The 26,624-nt window shown below is 43.3% G+C and overlaps 1 protein-coding gene across 1 annotated transcript in view; it reads right to left on the minus strand.

The window, feature by feature from the left end:
* The window catches only part of SNX9 (sorting nexin 9), a 378,115-nt gene that overhangs the window by 157,738 nt on the left and 193,753 nt on the right, over positions 1-26,624 (minus strand). Inside the window, 1 exon segment of the mRNA XM_030198382.1 lies at positions 25,200-25,281. Within this exon segment, the coding sequence (XP_030054242.1) occupies positions 25,200-25,281 (82 nt within the window).

The raw sequence follows: 26,624 nt of genomic DNA on the forward strand, positions 1-26,624 counted from the left end.
GGGGGAAAAACACACACAAGTAGCTGATGATACATGGATTCATTCATCACTTGATCAGAGACGGGGATGCCGAGTAAATCAAGAAAGAAGGAATCAGCAAAGACACGCAGCCCGCCAGAAGTAAAGATGGCATGGAGCCCCGGCACAGAGCCGCAACTGTTTAATGAGTCCCAGCTACAGCAGATTACAAATGCAGTAAAAAGCGCAACGGAATCACAATTCGCCCGGTTGTCAGAGCAAATAGCGTCAATTGAAAAAGCAGGGGAGGAAACCGTGCGTTGTACGGGAGACCTGGAAAATCGAGTAGCAGAGGTGGAAGAGAGGGAGACGGCAATGACGACGACGGTGCAGGCCTTACAAAAACTGGTGAGCGAACAAGGGCAGATGCTGGACGATTTAGAAAATCGGTCAAGACGCTCCAACATAAGAATAGTGGGATTCCCTGAGTCTGTCCCAGACCAAACCCTAACTACAGTGTTGGAGCGCTGGCTGAGTTCAGAGTTGGCGCTAACAGACAGCATGGGGAAGCTTTGTCTAGAACGAGCACACCGATTAGGCCGCAAGCAGGAAGGAAAAGTACGTCCCAGAGTGATAATTGCTAAAATACACAATTTTATACACAAGGTGGAAATCTTGAGGGGCACCTGACAGAAGAAAGAAAGTCTCAGCTATGATGGCCAGCCTGTAAAGATATTTCAGGATTACTCACTGGCGTTACAACAGCGTCGTCAGGAATTTACTCCGTTGTGCAGCGCAATGTTTGCAAAGAAAGAAATGTTCATGCTATTATACCCAGCAACTCTTAAAATCCACCATAACGGAGCATGGCATGCTTTCACATCGCCCAAGGAGGCAGAAATCTTCCAGAAGGCTATGAGTATCAAAGAGGCCACTGAATAAGGACAGAACGGCAAGAGTCAAGAAGGCGCTGCACAAGTCGAAGTGCAGAGGACATACAACGCCAAATTAAAGGGCTATAAGGCCAACACTATGAGCAGACCTGAGACTGTTCGGTGGTGGACAGAGCCAGAATCATGGTGTAACCATCGGGAGAAATCAGGGTGCATTTAAACAGTCTCTCATAAAAGAGGGTCGAGAGGCGAGTAGAAATATTTTTGCATTGGAATACTGAGTGCTGAGGAAAGTATTTAGCAGATATCAAATGTGTTATTGTTACATTGTTAAAATGTTGGAAAAGCGTGTGTTACAAGGAAGGGGTGGGGGGGGGGGGTACATCATAGTGACTGACGATTTCCTTGGACTAGCAGGGAGATAAATAGGGTATCATGGATGAGCTGGGGTTAACACAGGAAGGGAGGAAAGGTTATGGGAGGGAGAGAAGGATGGGGAAGGGAGGGAGTGTGGGGGGATAAAATTGAGAAGAGACCTAAGAGCATCATAATGGACTTGATCCCTTCTCCCGTAGACAACATTAAGGCAAATAGGTCGGGAAGACAATCTGCTGGAACAAGGCAGGGGATTAGAACAGAAGATAGCGGGATTTAGGCGAAGCTGGGCACCTGATTCCCTATAAAACATCTTAATGCAATGCAAAGTGAAACAGGGGCCATATGGCGGTTAAGTCAGTGAGATTTATAACATTGAATGTGGGTGGGATTACGTCACCTGTTAAGAGAGCAAAAGTATTGACGGCGCTACATAGGAGGCAAGCCGATATAGCATGTATACAAGTAACACGTCTTTCAGAGGAGGAGAACCAAAAATTACAGAGACCTTGGGTAGGGGAGGTACATGCTTCTCCGGCAGAGGGACGTAAAGGAGGAGTGGCAATTTTAATAAGAAAAGGGTTAGCAGCTAAGTCTGAACTCCTACTGACTGACTCTAAGGGAAGGTATGTGCTTATGCACCTCTGGTTGCAGGGCAGGAAATTATTACTGCTAGCATTATATGGGCCTAACAAGTGCGAACCAAAATTTTACCATGGCCTGGTGCAAGTGTGTAGGCCTTACAAATCTTTAAAGTTAATGGTAATGGGAGATTTTAATTTGGTGGTTAATCCTTTCATAGATTGCTCAGCACCAGACATGGCACATAGAGGGGGCCCATAGGCGAAAGTCATGCCCATATTTATTCAGAGCTTGGAACTGGTGGATGCTTGGCGAGCCCTGCACCCAGGGGAGAAAGATTTCACCCATTTATCAAGAGCACATGGGACTTATTCACGGATCGACCATATTTTAGTGGCACGGACAATTTTTCAGAGGTGCTCTCGCTAAATATAGGCGTGGCAGATATTTCCAACCATGCTATGGTATGGTTAGACCTAGAAGCACCAGGGTATTTTCAGCAGCAGGAGAGGGGATGGAGGTTTCCATCTTATCTCTACAAAAACCAAGATTTTATAAAATACCTTCACGTTAAATGGGGAGAATACAATCACTTTAATGAAGAACACAAAGAAGACCCAATATTGTTCTGGGCAGCTGCAAAGGGGGAGGGAAGTGAGGGAAGTGAGGGGGGAAGTGATTGCATACGTACACGCCAGGAATAAAAAAAATCTCAGCGGCAATCTTAGATCTAGAAAAGAAATTACTAGTGGCAAAAAAGAAATTTATCAGATCGCCGACAGGAACAAACAGAGAAGACCTACACTCGGTGCAGATGGCTCTAAACTCTGTTACATGAGAAGGCAACCAGAGGGCTCATCTATAATAAATATAAATTTCAGAGATATGGGAACAGGGCGGGCTCTGTGTTGGCTGGGATGGTGAGAACTTGGGGAGGCCGGGGAGTGATAACCACATTAAGAGATAAACAGGGACAACTCCATCATAAGAATGATAAGATAGCGGAGATATTTAGAGAACATTTCTCCGATTTGTACGCCGCCCCGGGCAGAGGCGATGAGGCATCCATAAATAAGCACTTGCAACAGGCCAAATTACCTTTATTATCGGTACAAGAGATGGAGACACTAAATGGCCCTATTCAAGGAAAGGAACTTCAAGAGGGTATAAAGTCACTAAAACTGAATTCAGCTCCAGGCCCTGATGGAATATCGGGCGAGTTCTACAAATTACTAAGTGCTAAACTTATGAGTCCATTGATAGCATATTATGACCAGGCCATACATAAGGGGCAATTTATACCACACGCAAATGAAACATTGATTGTTCTATTGAGAAAGTCAGGCAGAGAAGGAAACTTATCGGATTCATATAGACCGATATCATTGATAAATGTCGATCTAAAATTATTGGCAAAAATCATGGCCAACCACCTCTCTAAAATATTGCCCCGGTTAGTAAGCACAGAGCAGGTGGTTTTTGTCAAAAATAGGCAAATTGTGGGGAATGTTTGCAAGCTTCTATTAGCTATGGCGACATGTCAGCGGGAAGAGCGACAGTCGTTGGCAATAAGCCTAGAGATGCAGAAAAGGCTTTTGATAAGCTGTATTGGGCTTATCTGTTCGCTGTCCTTAAAGCAATGGGATTCGGGGGTTGGTTTATTAAAGCACTACAACTTTTATATAAAGACCCATCGGCAGCGTTGCTGATTAATAGGATTAGGACCCCCCTGTTTCCAATAGGCAGAGGAACACATCAAGGATGCCCATTGTCCCCACTTTTATTCCTTCTGTCACTGGAGCCATTGTGAAGAATATTGAAAACCACTGGGGCGATCCAGGGTGTGGAGGTAGGGGAGAGTACAATAAAAACAGCGTTTGCGGTTGATCTATTAATCATAGTACAAAATGTACAAACGTCGTTACACAGGTTACTGAAAGAGATAAGGAGTAATGGGAGTTATTCAGGATTTGTTTTAAACATTCAGAAATCCAAAGCACTGCCAGTCTACGGGGTTGCGAATATAACTGGGGGAAGGGGTATAACTGTACTAGGCAAAGAGACGCCACTTAAATATCTGGGAGTGTATATCACACAAAACCTAAGCCAATTGTATGATAGCAATGTAAAAACGTTAATGAGTGATACAACTACTAGATTGCGAGTATGGCAGGGCTACCCATTGTCACTCATGGGTTGCATTGCCCTGTTCAATATGTTAATAGTGCCCCGCTGTTTATATGTATTCCAAGTTCTACCATTGTATTTAAAATACAAAGATGAAAAACAACTCAACAGACAACTTCGACAGTGCCTCTGTAAAGGAAAAAGACAGAGAGTACCCCTGTAAGTCTTGCAAATACCGGTGGAGTATGGAGGACTGGGTCTATTGAGTGTCATATATAACGATTGCCAATGGAATGGTATAGGGCAATGCAAGACTTTTCAGCCACTGCCACTGAATTGGCCCTTACTGGAAAAGTACACTTCAGTTGCCTGCTACATGAGTCAGGGGGGCCAATACTGCAAGTGCTGGCACAAACTTCAATGTTACCCACCGCCAAAAAAGTTTGGCGTTGGACATGTAAGCTCCATAATTTTTCAGCAAAGGCTACTCCGTTCCTCTCAATTTGCGGAAATCCAGCTTTTCCTCCAGCGGATTTGTATTCAATTTTCAAAAGGTGGCAGCAGAAGGGGATCAAATATGTGTATCAGGTTTTGACAGAAGAGGGTCGTTTGCAAACTTTCCCAGAATTGCAACATAAATATTCTTTGCCTGATTCTGACATGTTTTATTATAGACAGTTGAAACATTATATTGATAGCTTAACATGGCAAGACCTGACTGAGGACGTGCAAGAGGAACTTAATTCAGCGTATTCATTGACAGCGCAGCAGAAAATCCCATTGTCATTTTATCATAGACATATCCGGGACTCGGTGCCAGAATTGAACTTTGAACAGCTGGCGAAGGCATGGTCTGCCGAACTGGGTGTACCCCTGATTGCTGACATCTTTAAATTGCATGTTTTAACAATGAGGGGCACAACACCTTTCACTTGGTGCTGGGAAATACAGTACAAATTTGCAGTGCGAATGCACATCGCCCCAACACGAGCCTTTCATATGGGCTTAGCCCTGGCAGGAGAATGCCCAAAGTGCAATATGGTGGGAGCTACGCTGGGGCACATGTTCTGGACCTGCCCCCATATATGTCGCTTTTGGAGGCAGCTCCTGCAAAAAGTATCACAAATGTGGGGTACGACTTGGAGGCAAGACTGCAAGCTGCTATTTGGTCACCCTTGAGTTATACATCCGATACCAAAAGGGTTTAAAGACTTCATAAATAGGGCAAACATAGCAGCAAAGAAGGTAATACTGTTGTAGTGGCTGTCTAGGACCGTTCCAACACTGCAACAGTGGAGAGCCCAAATGATTCAATTACTGAGAATGGAGAGACTGGGAATTACAAGATTGGACACAAAGAGAGGTCAACAATTCCAGCAGAGGTGGTCTACATTCTGGCAGACTATCACCAGCAGCAAGGGGACATTTATTGAACATTTAAAGTCATTGACGGGAGAGAGAAAGCACTATTTAACTGTGGATTAGGTCTAGGGAGGGTTGGGATGGGAATTAGGGTGACTATCTACAAAGTGTTCTATACAAGATACTTGCATATCCAATTGTAATCTTTGCTAATAAAATTGATTTCAATCAAGGAGGGGGATGGGGGGGAGAAAATGTAAAATCTCGATGATACAGTTGACTGATTTGTATCTAAGTGTATAAATAAGGTAGGATGTTTAAATGGTTATAATAGAAATGTTATGGTTTCGGTCAATCTGTTGATCATCAATAAAAACTATTGAAAATAGAAAAAAATCTTTATATATTATATATGTACATCATTTTGGCTTATGGTGTAAAAAAAAAAAAAAGAGCAACGAAGCAAATTATAATAAACAAATAAAAAAATTGTATCTTACCTGCTCATTTTCTTTCCTTTAGTCACAGCAGATGAATCCAGAGGCTTGTGACCATCCACCAGCAGCTGGAGATAGAGAGCGCTGAACTGACCTGTCTTATAGAGTGAAATGCTCCTTGTTCAGTCAGTATTTCTCATAACAAAGCAAAAGGAAATAGAATTATAACCTTTCTCCTTACCCACAGGGAAAAGTGATAAACCAAGAACTGCAAACATGTAAACCAATTACAACAGTCCATCTAAAATGTAAAAATACAGTAACATGGTCCAACAGAGAGAACTGATAGGAACCAACGGAAAAAAAAGAGGATGAGCCTCTGGATTCATCTGCTATGAATAAAGTAAAGAAAATTATCAGCTAAGACATAATTTTTCATTCCTCAGCAGCAGATGAATCCAGAAACTTGTGGGATGTAGCAAAGCAGTCCTTAAGTAGGGTGGGAACCTGAAGCACCTGCAGATAGCACTGATACTCCAAAAGATGCATCCGACTGAGCAAAGACATCCAAACTGTTGTGTCTGAAGAAGGTATGCAAGGAAGACCATGTTGCCACCCTCCATGGAGAACAGATGAGCTTCTGCCCAGGACGTCACAACAGCTCAAGTAGAATGCACCTGGATTCTGACTGGAAGTGGTATACCCGCTAGTAAATATGTGGACATGATAGCCTCCTTGACCCAGTGAGAAATCATGACTTTATAAGTCACATTACCTTTTTGAGGTCCTCAGCAAAGCACGAACAAAATGATCAGACCAATGGAACTTGTTGATCACTTCCAAATAGTGCAGGAGTACAAGGCAAACTTCAAGCAAGAAGAAACAAAGGTTGATTGAAAGGCAGAAACCATCTTAGGAAGAAAAAAGACAGACCTGTGCGCACAGTTGCCCCTTCAGGAGAAATCCAAAGGATCTTGACAGGCCACAGCCTGGAGTTCAGAAACCCTGCTTGGGCTGGTACCTGGATCTCCAATAAAACTAGGCCTCCCCAGACAATAGCACCTAGTATTTTAAAACGAGGGTAAGCCTGACCTGACCGGAAAGAATGTTTAGACTTCTCCTTAGAAAGATAATGAGTCAGCCATCCAGAACTTTTACCAACTTCGTTAAGTCCTTATCAAACAGCTGGCCCTTAAAAGGGAACTTAACCAGCTGTCTGAAGCTGCATCTGATGTCCAGTGGTGCAACCACAGCAAATGACAGGCTGTGACTGCCAAAAACATCTGCTTGGCCGATGCCCGAATCAACAAATATAACAGTCCCCTCTCCACATCTGGCAATTCAGGAAGAGGCTGACCATCAGACTCCTGGAAGGAATCCGAATCTGTTGCACCCAGCTAAGGCACGCCCTAGCAGCATATGAGCAGCAGATAGCTGCCTACAGACAGACAGACAGACAGAGAGAGATCACACTTCGGAATTGTCAGAGGAAGGCTGTGCTGAATCCACCAGTTGAGGCTGAGTTTGGCACGTACGATCCAAGAGGTGGAGATAAACAGTTGAGAAGGGACCGCTGAAGGGGAAATCTGGTCCATGAAAGAACGTCCAAGATAGAGGCCATTGTGCCCAGAAGTTGAACATATTCCCAGAACTCGGAACATGGAAGGAAAAGTAGATCCCGACTTGGGTGTGAATCTTTGGATGAGCAACAGGAAGCAATTTCTTCCCTAAGCTTATGTTGAATATCACTCCCAGATACGCCAAGATTTGTGCTGGAAACAACTAACTCTTGGTAAAACTGAATACCAGTCCTAAGGACTGAAGAAGAGTAGCTATCTTGGATGAAACTTGAAGACTCTCTTGATAGGAAGAGTCGCAAATTAGCCAATTGCTGAGATATGGATGAACCTGCAATCCATCCTTGCAAAGGAAGGCTGACACTACTACCATGACCTTGAAAAATATCCTTGGTGATGTGAAAAGACTGAATGGTATATTTATAAATTGATAATGTTCTCCAAGGACTGCAAATCACAAAAATCTTCTGTGGAGAGGTCAAATGGGAATATGAAAGTAAGCTTCCTTGAGATCCAAGGAGGTTAGAAATTCTCCCTGCTGGACTGAAGCTATTACAGATTATAATATTCCCATTGTGAAATGTTGAATCTTTAACACTCTGTTGACTCTTTTGAAGCCCAGGTGGAAGGAATCCCCCCTTCTTTGGAACTACAAAGTAAATGGAATAACTTCCTGTTCCCCAGTCACAACTGGGGACAGTCTCTACTGTGCCTGAATGAAGAAGCATTTGCAAGGTGGCTTGAACTGCTTGGCATTTGGGCTGGACCTTGTACGGAAAATCCAAGAAAAACAAATCTGTGATGGAATGGGAGAACTCCAGTTTGTAACACTGCTTTAGTATTTTCAAGACACATTGGTCTGAGGTAATATTGGTCCACTCCTCATGGAACCTGGAGAGGTGTCCTGCTATTATGAAACCCAAAGAGTGAACAAAGACACCATCATTGAGAGGTATGGGAGGCACTAGTGACCTGGAGTTTGAAGCAGAGTTCTGTTAGCATAAAAGGCTTGTCTTTGTTGAAGTGAGAACCCTGAAAGATTTGCTTGGTCTGTAGCACTTGGCCTCACAAAACCTAAGATGAGACTGAGAGGATTTAAAAGAATCTTTAGGCTTGCCCTCTAGCAATCTCTGAGATTTGGAATTCCCTAAGTCTTTCACCACTTCTCTAGATCCTTTCCAAAGATAAGTTTATCTCAAAAAGGTAGTTTGCTAAATGCAACTTAGAAGCCACATCAGCTGTTCAATGCCTAAGCCAGAGTTATCTTCTTGCTGAGTGTGACAAGAATTGGCACCAGAACTGGCTGGCATGGCTGCGCACTAGACATACCTAGTGTGGCCAAGAGCTAGATGGTGTAGCAAAATATGTCTGTTTGTACCATTGTGCACTATAGATGGCAAGCCACAGAGAAACTTGAACCAGCAACCACTGGATCTCTGTACTCACTCTCAGCTGGTTGCTTTAACCATTAAGTTGTTCCTCTACATTGAAGTAGCTCTAATATGGTTAAGCTGTCCAACACAATGAAAAGGAGTAAAAGTACAACAGAAGCATTTAGAGCCAGTACGACATACAACTTATGGTGCCGCTGATACAGTGGTGGCTGGAACTGGTATACAAGACTTTTGGTCAGTGTCCTTATGCAATACCAGAGAGCAGAGCTGCTGTGGAAAACCAACACAGCTAACCTTTAGCACTGTAGCATAGTGTTAGCTGCCCCAACCATGCAATGAACTGTTTGTCAAGGCAAGCAATATGGGACAGTGAAGTAAAATATGCCCCATTTGAAATGCAGCTGAGCTAACTCCCGCTGTCACCGGTGAACCCGGAAATTCAATGCCAGCGCCGTATCCAGCTACCAGCATTGAATTTCTGGGGTATTTTTTAGCACCTCAAATATAGCTGGTTAAGCCAATATTCATCCGCTGACTGGCTAGGGACTAGCAGCCAAAGATAGGCCTGCTATTTAGGCAGGTCTATCTGGCTACTAAACTTAACTAGTCAGTCGCTGAAAATCAGCGGTAACCGGCTAGCTGCTGACTGGGACATCCAGAGGGAGATAGCTGGTTATCTCCCGCTGAATATCGGCGGATAGCTGGCTTGAGGGTATTTAACCGACCAAATGCCGTCCCCAATACTTTTGAATATCGGGCAGCTTATGTATGTCTAGATCAAATGAAGTTTCCTCAATCATGTGCCTTCAATTTTGCAAATGTCCATAAATCCACCAAACAATCTTCATGGGTGATTATCCTTTTGCAGCACTGTTGTGATAAGTACTCACTTTTTATTTACATATAGATTTTTGTGGTATAGATGCATGAAGACTGGCAACTTTATGGACACTTACAAAATTTATGTGAGAAAATTTCATTTGGTCTAGACACACGAGGGGTTTTCTCACTGATAATATTCCTTTGACCCTTTTGAAAGATTTAAGCCTCTGATGCCTGCTATCATTATGTATTATAGACATTTAAAGATTTTTATGATTCAATATTGATATTTATATATAAATATTTTTCGGATCTGTCTGCCTTTGTATCTTTTTCCCATTTGTATTAGTTTATTATACTTTCGTTGCAGTCTTGGGGCCCTGTTTACTAAGGTGCACTAGTGTTTTTAGTGAGACTACACTTAGCGCGCACACTAACCATGTAGGTGTCTATAAGGATATTGTAGGCACATACATGGTGAACGCGTGTTAAAAGTGTTAATGCGCCTATAATGCTGTTTAGTAAACAGGGCCTTTGGTTTTTAACTTTAACCTCAGAAAGCTTTTTTTTTTCTTTTTTTTTTAACTGCTTGTTTCTTTTTTGACGGGGGGGGGGGGGGGGGAGGAGAACACAAAAGACTGCCTCCCTTTCTGCAAGAGAGAGAATCCCCCTTAACTCTCAAACAAAAGCTCCAACAGCAATCGCTTTCCCTCAACTGAAGCACTGAGGGAATCCTAGCCACCAGTTTAGAATTTATTTATTAGAAACTTATAAACTGAATGCCTTTGGTATAGGCCCTAAAGTGACTGACTGGGTTAGAAACTGGTTAAGTGGAAGGCAATAGAAGGTAGCAGTAAATGGAGCTCACTCTGAGGAAAGGGTGTTACCAGTGTGTCACTAGATCATCTCTCTTAATTTTTAAATAAGTATATCAAATATAAAACATTGAAGACAACCCTTGTACAGAAAGCTGACATGGCTCTTTTTAACATTTTTGTGAGTGACATTGTGAAAGGGCTGTCTGATACGGTTTGCTTCTTTGCAGATACCACCAAACTAATACGGTAGAGACTCTTTACGGTATGGATAGCAAGAGGAAGAGTCTAGCAAAGCTTGAAAAATGTTCTAGAATACAGCAGCTACTATCTACTGAAAAAAAAAAATGCAGGGTCATGTATTTGGGCTGCAAAAACCCAAGGGAGCAGAACAGCATAGAGGCAGAAACAGTAGTTTTGGTCCGATTCTTCTTCAAGTCACTCCATCATATAGGGGGGGTCCCCCCAAGGTTTGATTCTTTCTCCTCGGCTTTTTAACATTTGTATTAGTCCACTTGCTCATCTCATCCAATCTTTTCTTAAAGCATTCTTATACACAGATGATATTCTGTTAATGTTCCCCACTTCCACCCTTACCATCAATCTTTCTCTTTTACAGGAATGTTTGTTCTCTCTTGTATGTTGGCTGGCTTCTCAAACTGGTTCTTAATCCAGACAAGACAACTAGCTGTTCGATCACAGGCTTACTATCCCAACCTCTTATTCCAATTCTCTTTGGCATTCCTATCCCTGCAGTCACAGAGTTTAAATATTTAGGTGTCTGGTTTGATTCTCAGTTATCTTTTAAGAAACAAGTTTCCGGAGTTAGAACTGGTTTTGCTTCACTGTATGCTCTTCCTTATTTACGTTCTCTGAGAGTTCCCTTCACTGCATTCGGCTTGCCACACTTTAAGTTCACATTCCTTGTGTGCTGGTCTACCATGTTTTCAGATTAAATGCCAAACTTTACAAAACACTGCCACTAGATTACATTGTAATACCAAGAAATTTGACCATGTCTCCCAACTTCTCATGTTCCTTCAATGGCTCTGAATCCTATGAGCGCTCCTCTTCGGTGTCAGACAGTATCTCCAGATGAGATTGTCAAGACTGAACCTGCCTCTGTACCAAGGAACTATGTCCTCAAGAGGGGCGTTGAGAAGCTGACTCCCATCTCGACTCTGGCGAAGCTTCCTCCACAGACATCGAGAGAGTGCTGGCTTGGATGGTACTTGACACCGGTGTCGCAGGCAGCACCGGTGTCAGAGACTACACTGCAGGCTGAGGGCCAAGCAGGGCTGCAAATGGAAGCAGGGTAGGCGTAAGCACCCCCAATGTCAATGCACACTGTTGATCCAGCAGCTCAGGAAACAAGGCCAGGATGTGCTCATCGAGTGCCAAGACAAGGAAAAGCTGAGGTGCCGGCTGAGGCACAGGTTCCAGTAACATGGGGTCGACGTGGGAGCTGGATCTCAGCTGCTAGGAGACACGCATATCTTCACACCTCCTGTATGGGGGGGGGGGGGGGGGAGTGGTCTTCCTGGCACCGACGCATCTCGGGTACCAAGTCCTTCAAAGCCCTGGAGCTTCCAGCACCATGCATCGAGGGTGACCAATGAAGATTCTTCTTGGCCTTTGCCTGAAGCGTGTCACAAAGGCTCCTCGGTGCCGACAAGGATGTCAAATCCTCAAATTGCCTCGGGGTCAGGTCCAACGATGGATGTTCCCAGGTGCCCTGCACAGCAGGAGGCCTCAAGGCAGGTGGAGACCCACTTGATGTGTCACTGCTCCCAGTGTCTAAGGATCTAGTAGCAGCCATGCTTATCGAGGCTCCCAATGCCGGTGCAATGCTCAGTGTAAATGCAGATGCCTCCGACCTCAATGACGATGTCGAGGAACCGGACTTGGCTCCAAAAATCCTCTCTCGTTGAGCCCCTCGGGAAAGCTGGGTCTTCATTTTTATGCAAAGACAGAGAACACAGTTAGCAGAGCTATGGTCAGGCCCAAGATACTGCAGACCAAGAATGGGTGTCCTTCCTCGAGACTGTCCGATTGTACTGGGTACAGCACTTGAAGCCACTGGGAACCTTCGTGGATATGGACAGAAAAACTTTGTTAGCTAAAGGGGCACAGCATGGCAAAAAAGAAAAGGGGATGTCCCAGTCAAAGTCAGGCAAAAATAAAACTTAAAACCAGACAAACCAACTCTAAAGAAAATAAGGGAAAGGTGAAATAAGTTCCAATAAGAGGAGCTCAATTAAGATGAAAAAACAGCCGGAAGGCACCAGCTCTCCAGACCGAGCGAATGAGGAGAGGGCACGAAAAACACCTTCTCCTCATGCAGAAAAAGAAAAACTGAGACCACATTCGAGCAAATGGCAGGAACGCACTTGATGCATGTGCAGTGGAGTGCGGCTCGCATTCCACAAAGCTCTCATTTAGCTTGGTAAATACCAGACTCAGCGATGCGAATTGGCGTCATCCACTTGTGAGAATATAGAAGCCTCTTTTGAAAATTTAACATTGGCTTCCTGTTCACCATAGAATTTAATTTAAAATTCTAACAATGGCCCATCAGGTTTTCCTATCCAGTCATCCCTAATTATTATTTAGGTCACTTCTCCCCTATGTTCCTAATTGTACTCTACGCTCTGCTGATCAACATTTGTTATTCCATCGCATTTACAAATTTGTTCTCACTGTGTTAGATCTGCTTTTATGTTAATGTCCCCATTCTCTGGAATTCCATTCCACTTAGTCTATGCTATCAACAGTCCATTCAAAATTTCAAAGCTGCTTTAAAAACACATAACTTTGAAAAGGCATTTGGTTCTGTCATATAACCTTTTCCTAGAATAGCCCTTATATGCTGTTCTGGTGGGTAATTTACTTTTGTGTATTTGTGTCTTTCACTTCCTTCCCTCCTTATGTTTTTATGTAGGGTTTAAATGCATCCCTCTTTCCCCTCCCTTATATTATGAATATTTGTAACCTAGTTTCCCTACTGTGTTATTGCTCCCTGCTATTTTTCCCCTTCTTTGATATATGTAAACCACTTAGATACATGTTGACTTTGAAGTATATTAAATAAATTTGAACCTAACTTTTATATTCCAACCTTTTCAAGCCAAGGCATATCTGCATTACCAAAAATTTGTGGTACACCAGCCTCCATGGAACAGCTGTTATGGACATGGAGAGCACTCATATAGCCAAATGTCAGAAAGAAAAATAAATGAAAGCACCACCATAGGCTGAATGAACACAAGAGTTGGCTCAGGATTAGGGAAAAAGATCAAAGGAAAAAGATGCTGTGCGCTATATGTGTGCTGCACAAAGCAAGACCCTATATGTTGTACATTAGGGTCATACTGTAGCTAGGAATGAGAAGCATGCATGACTAGAGATATGCTATAAAATGAGTTCCTTTAATGTTTAAAAACATAACAGCATGTGTACAAAGAAAGCGGATAGGCAGTAGAACTAGAGGACATGTATTAAGGATGGGGGGGAGGGGGGTTGATCTAAGAATAACATCAGGAAGTACTTTCCATGGAGAGGAATGAATACCAGGAATGCCCTCCCATATGAGGTGGTGGACATGAAAACGCTAAAGGGTTCAAAATGCATGGAATAAAACACAGGATTCCTATATGGAAAGAGAATGGAATTAAATTTTAAAAACTTAGCAGTGATTAGACAGCAACTCCAGTAACTGGGCAGACTTCTACAGTCTGTGCCCCAATCTGGATGGATTGGAGTGAGGTTCGATGGCAACTGAAGAGTAAGACCAGTGCCAGACTTCTACGGTCAGTGCCCTGAAATGGTAAGGATAGATCAAGTATGCATATGCTACATCACAACATATCATATGCTATGAGTGTTATGATTGTGGTCATAACCCCTCTCAAATTTACCTTTTTCCTGGTGGTCAGCTTAGCTGGCTTCCGTTTCTTTTGTCTGTCCTTTCTGAGCTGGCTCTCTCTGTGCTGGCAGCTTCCAACAGCATGACTCTAATTGTTTCACTTTACTACAGCTGTGTGTGTGGACTAAGTTAGCTCTACTTCTCTTTTGGTGTACTGGCTTCAACTGCTTCATGGTGCTGCATTGGTGCAGGTTGGGCCTCTATGGGTTTCAGTGTGCTCTCTGTGTTTCAGTGTGCTGCCTGGGTCTAGGGAGTGTGACATCATCAGGGAGGGCCTTGTTAAGGAAGTGGTGTTCTTTCCTTCAGGGCCTTTGCAACGGTTCCGTTGGCTTTAGGTAGGGTGGTGCAGTGTGCACTTCTGACTGTGTCTAGTTTCCCTGCTTGCTTTTGCTAAAGGTCCAGGTTAGTGTTAGTGCAGTGTGCACTGGTGACTGTGTGTTTAGCTTTCCTGCTTTTCCCTTGTGGTTCCCCTGCTTTTCCCTCTTGGTGGTTTTGGAAGCATTGCTGTGTGTAGGGCTTTGGAAGCTCTGTTGCTGTTAGAAGTACTTCAGGGTTTTGTGTTGTTAGGAACACTACAGTTTTTGCTGTTAGAAGTACTTCTGGTGTTTGTGCTACTGGGAGCATTGCAGTCTTTGCTGTTTGTGTTTGGTGCTTTAGAAGCACGGTTGGGACTGGTGCTTTGGAAGCACTTTTGGCTTATGTGTTAGCTTCCCTGCTTTTTCCTTGTGGCTCCCCTGTCTTCCCTTTTAGTGCTAGGAGCTCGTCTGGTTGTTAGGAGCACCTTAGTTAGTTTAAAGTTGTAGAGCCCTGCTTGTAGCTTGGTGCTTAGTAACACCTGTGTTAGCTTTGTGTTTAGGGCTTAGGAAGTCCCTTTCTTGAGCAGGGCTTAGGAGCTCCTGTTTAGTATAGGGATTAAGAAGTCCTTTTGTCAGTTTACTGTTAGGAACACTTCTGCTGGTTTAGGGCTTGGGAGCACTTAGGTCAGTTTAGGTTTAGGAGTACTTCTGTTTCCAGTCCTGGTCCCTGTGTCATCCGGTATCCGGTAAGTCCTGCCGGCCACTCGAACCCAAGGGCTCAACCCTTGGGGTGGGGGGTAGTGGCCAAGCGCAGGTGAAGCTGTACGGACCAGTCCAGTGTGTTCCGGTCCGGTGTGTGTTCCAGTCTGGTGCGCTCCAGTCCAGTGTGTTCCGGTCCGGTGTGTGTTCCCGTCCTGTGTCCTCCAGTCCGGGGGATTCCAGTCCGTGTGTTGCGGCTCGCTGGGCGGTGCCTGCAGTCCCTGCCGGTGTGCTTACCCAGTGTTGGTTGGTGGGTTTTGCCTACTGCTGTCGCTCCTCGTCAGCAGCCCAAGGGCTCATGTTTGCTCCAGAGCCCGGCCCCGCAGGCTCTGAACCTGAGAACCTGACAATGAGTTTATCTTGTTGAGCAGACTGGATGGATCTTGCAGGTCTTTATCATCATCTACTATGCTACTATGAGGGGGGGGGGGGGGGGGAAGCTTACAATAATGGAAAGCTTCTCTTTTGTTTTGGCAATTTTGCCAATAGATAGTGATCCACTCCAGGTTTTACAAATACAGGGAATCTGTATTTTTTTCTTTTATTGCAAGAAACTTTATTAAATTTGTTTAAACACTGAAATAACAGTACATTACCGTACTAATCAAACAGGCACAAAAATCAGTTACAAATCAAGCAAACAATTAGTAATATTGTAACCATCTCTTAAATACATGCCATATATTTGTCTAGAGTTCACCAAAGTTTGGCAACATGTGGTGTAGTCCAAAGCCTGTCTGCCAACAACTCAAATTTATACATTTGTAGTACAGAATGCCACCGAGCGTGATTCTGAAAGGAATTCTTTTTCCAGTTAAGTAAAACCATCTTTATTGCTATTGCTAGAAAGATGTGTAGTAATTTTGAACCTTCCTTGGACAAATATGCATTTAAAAGCTAGAGATCCAAATATAATGCACTTAAAGAAAAGTGGAGTATCAATGTCAAATATTTGTGTGATGATAGACGATACTTGTAACCAAAATTGCTGAGTTTGAGTGCACTCAAATGTGAGATGCAAAAAGGTACCTTGTTCTTTGCAAGACCAACAGAGACTTGTAGAGGTTAACCCTTCAACCAACATCTTTTGTTGAATCCATAGTGCCCTATGGTGGAAAAAGAACAATGACTGAATCATAGATGCAGAAGACAGAGGTCGGCTGAATTTTGACCAAAGTATAGTCTGTTGCTTCTCTGATAAGTGAAAATGGATTTCTTCTTTCCAAATTCACGAGATCTCTATTTTTTTTTTACTGAAATATTTGTTTAAGAACAGTTTGTACAAGTGAGACGCAACATATCCATCACTAAACAGACAATGAATTATATGAAAAATAGAAGGCTGCAGAGTGTGGAGATTATCTAAGAACTAACTTTTGAATACTGTGTTTCAGCTGAAGAATTCAGCTGAGTTCAGAAGTAAAAATTGCTCTTGTAATTTCTGGAAAGTTGTAACTGTTTTTGCTTCTACTATATGATCAAAGGACCAAATATCATTCTATGTCCAATCCATAGAAAAAAATGCTTGTTGTTAATTTTGAGTTTAGGATTATCCCAAATCATAGAACTACTTTAGACAACACTTTGAATGTCCATGATAATGTCATCCAGTTCTAACAAAAGAAGAAGATGTGAGGATTTTATTATACAATTAGAATTGAATCCTTTTGGCATAAAAAAGGCATAAAATTGGGAATAAGGTAATGTGACCATAACTCTTTTTCTAAGGATAACTAGAAAGGAGAATATACTAAATCAGATTGTAGCCAGTAACAGGATGGTTGGATGATGAATGCTTTGTGGTATAATATAAAATCTGGAAACACTATTCCTGAAACCTCCTTGGGGTTTTTTGTTTGTTTGTTGGGGGGGGTGGGTTGTCTTCAACACAGTCTTGAAGGTTTTGGATGCCCACAAGACTTGCATCAGCAATTTGTCCAATTGTTTATAAAATGATCTTTGTAAAAGGGTTAGGAGCATACTTAAGTAAAATTAATCTTAAGAATGATCATCATCTTGGTGGTCTCTAAGTGGCCCCACCAAGTAAGATGAAGGGGGGGTCCAGGAGTAAGTTAAGTCTTTGACTATGTTCAACATTTTTTTGGAACCAACCTCAAGAATATTTTCTAAGTATTAAGTATTTAAGGACCTTGGAAGACCATACCAAACCAAAGGATGATGCAATATCTGGACTTCGGTTTTCTGAGTATTTATTTTGTTACCAAAGAATAGCGCATTTTGATCAACTAATTGGAGGAATGTAGCTATAGATTTTCTGGGATTAGAAATGAACAAGACATCATCAGCATAAGCTGCTGCTTTAATTTCTAAGGAATTAAGATTGATGCCTGTGATTTCAGGATTGTCCCTGAATGCAATATAAAGAGGTTCAATCGCTAGATTAAAAAGTAAAAGGGAAAGTGGAAAGCCCTGTCGAGTGCCTCTGGATAATGATACTGAATTGGATAAAGAGTTATTTGCAATAATATGTGCTTCCGGTATATAAAATTTTAACTTTATTAATATGAGAGACTGGAGCTCCAAACCAATGTAATATTTTAAACAGAAACTTCCATTCCATCCTGCAAGAGACTGAAATAGGTCTGTCAGTAATACCAGCAGATCATCTGCATATGCTAGGGTTTTAACATTTTGATCAGCCAGAATCACTCCCCTCACCCCCTCCACCAATGAAAGCCTATGCAACAGAAGTTCTAGTGAAAGTAAGGAGAGTAAAGGGGAGAGAGGGCATCCCTGCCTGGTACCCCTGCAAACTGGAAAGTCGGATTCCCTAATACCATTTACCAGAAGACAGGCCACTGGCTGATGGTATAAAGATTTTATTGCCTGGAAGTACCAGCCCCGAAATCCCATAAAGGCTAAAGTTTGAAACAGGTGGTCCCAGACCACCTTATCAAAGGCCTTCTGGGCGTCTAAACTTACTATCAGTGACAGTGTCCTCGTTTCTTGGCATTGGGCCATCGCTAGTAATAAGCGTCGGACATTGTGTACCAAATGACACTGTCTTACAAACCCTACCTGCTCAGGATCTACTAAGCGGGGTGAGCATGCAGTAAAGTGTTCTGCCAATATCTTAGAGAGCAAATTAATGTCTGCATTTAAAAGAGATATAGGCCTATAGGAGCTTGCATCTTCCGTCGGTCTACCACGTTTAAGTACGAGTGTTATCAAAGCTGTATTAGCATGTGGCGGAAAGTAGCCTCGTTCAATAACTACTACTACAAATCATTTCTATAGCGCTACCAGTCGTACGCAGCGCATCACACATCGTCACAGTATGCCAATAGCGCTACAGGCTATTGGTGGTGGTAGCCTCTTATAGTACTCTCCTGCAAAACCATCCGGGCCAGGGGCAGAGCACAGCTTTAAGGCCTTGATATCCGCCTGAAGTTCAGATAACTGTAACAGAGCATTTAATACATCTAGCTCCTGCATGGTCAATGTGGGCAAGCCCACCTCGGTCAAGTAATCCGAAAGTCCCTCAGTACACTACTAATATTCCGCCAGTGTCGTTATACTCATATTAGCCCTCTCCTCAAGTCACTTAACTGGCTTCCTATCCATTTCCACGTACAGTTCAAACTCCTCTTATTGACTTATAAGTGCATTCACTCTGCAGCTCCTCAGTACTTCTCCACTCTCATCTCTCCCTACACTTCTCCCCGGGAACTCCATTCACTGGGTAAATCTCTCTTATCTGCACCCTGCGTATGACTGGTAGCGCTATAGAAATGATTTGTAGTAGTAGTTATTGAACGAGGCTACTTTCCGCCACATGCTAATACAGCTTAGATACAGACGTTCAAATATTTGAAAGGTATTAATCCGCAAACAAATCTTTTCCGGAGATGGGAAGGCGGTAGAACGAGAGGACATGAAATGAGGTTGAAGGGGGGCAGCCTCAGGAAAGATGTCAGGAAGTATTTTTTCACAGAGAGGGTGGTGGATGCTTGGAATGCCCTCCCGCGGGAGGTGGTGGAGATGAAAACGGTAACGGAATTCAAACATGCGTGGGATATGCATAAAGGAATCCTGTGCAGAAGGAATGGATCCTCAGAAGCTTAGCCGAAATTGGGTGGCGGAGCAGGTGGGGAGAAGAGGGGTTGGTGGTTGGGAGGCGAGGATAGTGGAGGGCAGACTTATACGGTCTGTGCCAGACCTGGTGATGGGAGGCGGGAAGTACTGCTGGGCAGACTTGTACGGTCTGTGCCCTAAATAAGGCAGGTACAAATCAAGGTAAGGTATACACATATATTTGTCTTGTTGGGCAGACTGGATGGACCGTGCAGGTCTTTTTCTGCCGTCATCTACTATGTTACTATGTTACCCTTCTCCTCCACCGCTAACTCCAGACTCCGTTCCTTTTATCTTGCTGCACCATATGCCTGGAATAGACTTCCTGAGCTGGTACGTCAAGCTCCATCTCTGGCAGTCTTCAAATCTAAGCTAAAAGTCCACCTTTTTGATGCTGCTTTTAACTCCTAACCCTTATTCACTTGTTCAGAACCCTTACCTTATTTTATCAACCTCACTTTAATATTCCCTTATCTCTTGTTTGTCCTGTTTGTCTGTCCTAATTAGATTGCAAGCTCTGTCGAGCAGGGACTGCCTCTTCATGTTCAAGTTTACAGCGCTGCGTATGCCTAGTAGCGCTATAGAAATGATAACTAGTAGTAGAAGAGTGTCAGGCAGTGCCTCTGCCTTGTAAAGGGTAGAGAAGTAAATCAGTAAATATCTGAGCTATTTTTTTGAAAGTTATTGGTGAGAGTACCCTTAGGGTCTCTTAAGGAAACCACTGCCCGCGGCTCTCCCCATGTTTTAACTACTCAAGCGAGTAGTCAGCCTGGGAAATTACCAAAACGATGTAGTCTATATTTGCGATATAATAGAGAGTGGGCCTCCTTCGCATGTAACATGGTGTTCAATGCTACCTGTGTAGCCTGCAAACATTCTAGCGTTGTTCAAGTGGGTCAATTGGTATGAGCCCTCTTAGCTTTTATTAATTGGGATTCTAAGTATAATATTCTCGCAGCTAAATGTTTCTTTTGAGCTTGTGCGTAAGCAATTGTGTCTCCCCTGAGGTCCGCTTTCGAAGCAGGAAAATACAAAGTTGGCTGTTCAATGTGTGCTGCACTGTTAATAGCATAGTCCAGACATTTATCTTGAACATATTTCTGGAAATGGGTGTCTGCATGCAAATAGGAGTATCGCCAACCCACGTCACCCCCCCTTGTCAGTGAGAATTTCAACAACTACCTATACAGGTGCGTGGTCTGAAATATTCAATTGCTGCCGGCAAAACTTTAGCGAATAAAGTATGTTCCACTAAAATATAGTCCAGTCTTGCCTGAGTCCCATGAACTTGGGAACAATGTGTGTAATCTCGTTCACTTGGGTGTAAAGCGCACCAGGAATCTATTAAATTGAGAGAGCAGGAATAGTTTGCAAAGGTATAAACTTGTTGCCCTTTATAGTGTAACAAGGCCGTACTGGAACAATCTATGGAGCGATCTGAGACCAAATTAAAGTCGTCCAGGACCATCAAGTGGAGAGGACTGTGCTGCAAACAATGTTGAAGCAAGGAATGAAAAAAATTTGGATCATGTTGGTTTGAGCCATATAAGACTAATAATAAAAAAATTCTAGGCCCCGTATCCATTGGCATAAAAGTAGGTAATTCCCCTCTGCCCCCTGAGCTAGCAAAGATGATTTATACAAGAGTCCTTTCCAAATCAAGGCTGCTACTCCTCCCATTCTGCCCTGAGAGGAAGCTAAATGTACCTCCCCCACCCACAAGCGTTGTAGTTTAGTATGTTCCAAGTCCGAGAGGCGCATCTCTTCTAAACAAGTAATACCAACCCTATGCCGCTTTAATGCCGTCAGTATTTTGGATTGTTTCACTGGGGACGTTATGTCCCCTACATTCCAAGTCGCTATGCGAGCTGGCATAGGAAAAGTAAATGAGGTGGTTCACTGATAAACTGTAACATGTGAAATAAGTGTAGAACCCCAGCACCCAACCTTGACTACCCCATCGGTGGCAACAATCCCACTGCCCATCACATATGCTAAACTCTAAGTAAAGTGTGTGCTTAGGTTAACGACCTGTGGGCAACCAACCACCATTTCCATTTCCCAGAATACCTTGCTCACAACCCCAGAACTACCCCGCAGCGAATGTGCTTGTATAAGAACTAGAACCCCCCCCCCCCCCTGATCCACCCCACCTCTTCCCATGACCTTTTCCAAACCCAAAACTATTCACCCAGATTAAGGAATCTGGGGGAATATAGGAGATCACTATGGATGTTGGGGACTCCCACCTCTCAGTGAATAATGAATAATAATTCAATTTGCACACCTGAACGCTGTTCATCTACTAGATGTAAGCAGACTAATATATATGTGTCCAGCAATGTTCACACAAACCACAGCAAAGCATCAGTTAGAGTCAATAAGGCCCTTTTCCATAAGGGCAGATCTTGCCTCCGTCACCGATGCAAAAGACTGCCATTTTCCCTGAAGCAAGAGTCGTAGCTGAGCCAGATACAATAGTTCCTTAGTTATGATTCCTTAGTTATGTAGATCTTGGCACAGCGGGTGAAATTTCTGACGTCGCTCTTGTACTTCTGGGGAAAAATCCTGAAAAATCAGTACTCATTTGCCTTCACAAGTTAAGTTCTCTCTTTTCAATTGTCAGGTTCTCAGGTTCAGAGCCTGCGGGGCCGGGCTCTGGAGCAAACGTGAGCCCTTGGGCTGCTGCCGAGGAGCGACAGCAGTAGGCAAAACCCACCAACCAACACTGGGTAAGCACACCGGCAGGGACTGCAGGCACTGCCCAGTGAACCGGAACACATGGACTGGAATCCCCCGGACTGGAGGACACAGGACTGGAACACTGGACTGCAATCCCCCAGACTGGAGGACACAGGACTGGAACACTGGACTGCAATCCCCCGGACTGGAGGACACAGGACTGGAACACACACCGGACCGGAACGACTGGAGCGCACCAGACTGGAACACACACCGGACCGGAACACACTGGACTGGTCCGTACAGCTTCACCTGCGCTTGGCCACTACCCCCCCCCCCCCCCCAAGGGTTGAGCCCTTGGTATCGCGTGGCCGGCAGGACTTACCGGATACCGGATGACACAGGGACCAGGACTGGAAACAGAAGTACTCCTAAACCTAAACTGATCTAAGTGCTCCCAAGCCCTAACCCAGCAGGAGTGTTCCTAACAGAAAACTGACAAAAGGACTTCCTAAGCCCTATACTAAACAGGAGCTCCTAAGCCCTGCTCAACAAAGGGACTTCCTAAGCCCTAAACTAACAGAGCAGGGAACTAAATACACAAGCTAACACAGGTCCTACTAAGCACCAAGCTACAAGCAGTGCTCTACAACTCTAAACTAACTAAGGTGCTCCTATGCACCAAACAACCAAAAGAGTTCCTAGCACTAAAAGGGAAGACAGGGAAGGCACAAGGAAAAAGCAGGAAAGCAAACACACGCTAGCAAAGGAGCTTCCTAAGCCCGCACGCTACAGCAGTGCACCACTGCACTAACCTAACTCAGGTTCCACTAAGCACCAAGCTACTGACGTACTTCTCACAGCGAACTGAAGTGCCTCTAACAGCACCAAACCCAGAAGTACTTCTAACAGCAAACTGAAGTGCTTTCTACAGCACCCAAAACCCAAACAGCAAAGACTGCAATGCTCCCAATAGCACAAACACCAGAAGTACTTCTAACAGCAAAATCTGTAGTGTTCCTAACAACACCAAACCCTGAAGTACTTCTAACAGCAACAGAGCTTCCAAAGCCCTACACACAGCAATGCTTCCAAACCAAGAGGAAAAAGCAGGGGAACCATAAGGGAAAAGCAGGAAAGCTAAACACACAAACACCAGTGCACTCTGCACTAACACTAACCTGGACCTTAGCAAAAGCAAGCAGGGAAACTAGACACAGAGTCAGAAGTGCACACTTCACCACCCTACCTAAAGCAAACACCACCATTGCAAAGGCCCTGAAGGAAACAACACCACTTCCTTATCAAGGCCCTCCCTGATGATGTCACACTCCCTAGACCTAGGCAAAAGCACACTGACCCAGAGAGGCCCAACCCACACCAATGCAACACCGTGAAGCACTTGAAGCCAGTACACCCAAAAAGAGGTAGAGCTAACTCAGTCCACCCACACAGCTGTAGTAAAGTAAAACAATTAACCCCCATGCTGCTGGAAGCTGCCAGCACAGAGAGACAGAGCCAGCTCAGAAAGGACAGAGAAAAGAAACAGAAGCCAGCTAAGAAGCTGACCCCCAGGAAAGAGGTAAGTTTGAGAGGGGTTCTGACCCCAATCATAACAGCAATCAAAAGCCCTGTAAGATTTCTAATTTATGCCTGTAGTTAAGATTTTAAACATAACAATTCTAGGGCAATTGCGGTCTTCAGAGTGCAGGCCCACGCGGTGAGCACGTTCAATGATCAAGGGGCCCATTGATTCCGAGAATGGAAATTCTTTAGTGAGGCAGCTCTCAAGCCAAGTAGCCAGTTGTTGACTCAAGTGGGCGAGTTCAGGGTCTTGTATACGTGTATCGTTTTCTACTGCTGAGACTTGCATTTCCAAGGTTCCAGTTCAAGCAGTTAGTCCATCTAATAGAGCTTGAAATATGTCCAATTTCCGTGAAATCACCTCCCAGCGAGGTTCCAATGCTTGAGTAATTGCTGTAGTGAGTTGGGAAAGCTGAGTAATTGTAAACACCGCAGGTGTGGTGTAAATGGTGTCCGCCATTTTGACATTGCCATTCCCAAGTTCAGTCTTCTTTTTTTTCGCTGACCTTTGAGTCATTGCTGCAGGCATCTTATCTCAATACTTGTCCATATATTGGGCTTGTAGACAGTCGATAAATTTCAAGCAAATTCTCCTTCAGGATGCTAAATTAGCAAATTAGCATAGCTGAGAGGCAACAGTCCCGGAGCCTCAGCTCAGCGCATCACGTGGTCTCCTATAACAAACTTTGAGGTCATCTGGGCCTGGAGCTTTCCTGATTTTTTGAGCGTGGAAATAGCTTCCATAATTTCCTTATCTGTAATTGGGGCTTGGAGAATCTTAATCTCATTTTGAGACCATGTGGGAGCCTTAAGTCCATGTGGGAAATTCTCAAGATAAACAGATGGATACGATGATTCTGATGTACATAATTTTGTGTAGAAATCAGAGAAAGCATTGCATTAAGTATATCTGAAGTTTTAGTAAGAATGTTATTCTTACAGTTAATTGAGGGTATTTGAATTTTTAATCCTTTCTTTTTTAAGTAAGTGGCTAAAAATCTACTACATGTGTTTTGTTCTGCATATGTGGATCTTTGTTACTGTGGGGCCCTTTTACTAAGGCGCACCCAAAAGTGGCCTGCACTGTTGTAGGTGCGTGTTTTGGATGCATGCTGGTCCATTTCCTGAGCATGCCTGGAAAAAGGAAGATTTTTTTTAATGTGCCGGAAAATGGATGTGTGGCAAAATGAAAACCAGTGTGCACCCATTTTCGGCCTGAGACCTTATCAGCACTCACTGACTTACCGGTAAGGTCTCACGTGCTAACCAGGCAATAAGCATGCAGCACGTGCCAACTGCCAATTACCACCAGGTAAGGGCCCCACAGTAGAAAATAGAAAAAATTTCTACCGCGTGTTTTGGGTGTGCACCAAAAATGGAATTACCTCCCGGGGCACGCGGTAACTGGGTGGTAGTGCCAATTTGATGCATGTTGCAAGCACGAAGGCATATATGTGCCTTTGTAAAAGGGCCCCTGTTACTATGAGAAAGAAAGGGGGAAAAAAAAAAAACTTACAATAATGGAAAGCTTCTCTTTCGGTTTTGGTAGTTTTGACAATAGATACTGATCCACTCCAGGTTTTGCAAATCCAGGGAATCTAATTAAAAACAAAGAAAGAAAGAAAATCGAAAAATGATTTTAGACAATTTTCAATGTAAAATGGCATTGCTAAACACTTCATTCAGGTTTCAACAATTATCACCATGAGAGATTTTCAAAAGCACAGATCAGCACTACTAATCTAAAGGAGGATTCACTTGTGCAAACACACTGGTTCAAGCTGCTAGTCATGGCACCTGGGTTCAACTTTACTTTTAGTATTGTAAATAGCTAGCATGTTTTCTCAGAAGCAATATAACAGATTCCTTGAGAAAAAATCCACAATATTTAAAAATCAACCAAAACAAGATCTATAACCCTTTGGTGGATATTACTTTACAATCCATACGGAACATAAAAATTAACAAATACAAAAAGGACCAAAGTCCAAAAATTAGTCACAGATCTAAGCTGATCCTACATCTATTTTTCCAAGTATTGGACATTTTTATTTTCCATGACTTCTTGTGAATGTTCTTGAAAAAGGGAAGAGACTACAAGGTGATGAACTACGCAACTCATCTATACGCATCTGGATACACAGTTACGCCTTTAAGACTAGCCCAGATCAGTCTCATAACACAAAAAGAAAACAAGGCGAGCTTAACCATTCTATTTTTTAATCACAAATTGCTATTTATTTTATTTATTTATTTTATTGCATTTGTATCCCACATTTTCCCACCTATTTGCGGGCTCAGTGTGGCTTACAATACATTGTAAATAATGGAAATGCAATTTGTTACAATCAGTTATGGATTACATTGTGAGAAGTTAAGCGAGACAAAGTCGAGGTGTCGTTAGGGAATAGGACAAGGAAAAGAACAATAGAACACTGGAAAGAGACAACGGGAAATTGGTAGGGTGATAGAACCTTAGCAAAAGAACATTCAGTATAACATTTTCTGTGAGTGAGGGTTTAAGTGTGATGAGATTACGGGGGATGAGAGTTCAGAAAAGAATGTATTGGTGTATTTCTGGAATAGTGAGTGTGGACTTCATGTGTATTGCTCCTTACAGTAAATTTTGTCGAAGAGATGAGTCTTCAGTAGTTTGCGGAAGTTGGTTAGTTCGTGGATTGTTTTCAAGTTGCGTGGTAGTATATTCCAGAATTGCGTGCTTAAGTAAGAAAAGGTTGATGTGTGCAGCGCTTTGTATTTTATGCCTTTGCAATTAGGGAAGTGGAGGTTAAGAAAAGTTTGAGATGATCTTTTAGCGTTCCTGGGTGGTAGGTCTATTAAGTCAGACATGTAGGCTGGAGCTTCACCGTGGATAATTTTGTGAACTAATGTGCATATCTTAAAAGTAATGCATTCCTTAAGTGGGAGCCAGTGCAGCTTC

The sequence above is a fragment of the Microcaecilia unicolor genome, chromosome 3 (assembly GCF_901765095.1).
Source record: "Microcaecilia unicolor chromosome 3, aMicUni1.1, whole genome shotgun sequence".
NCBI lineage: Eukaryota > Metazoa > Chordata > Amphibia > Gymnophiona > Siphonopidae > Microcaecilia > Microcaecilia unicolor.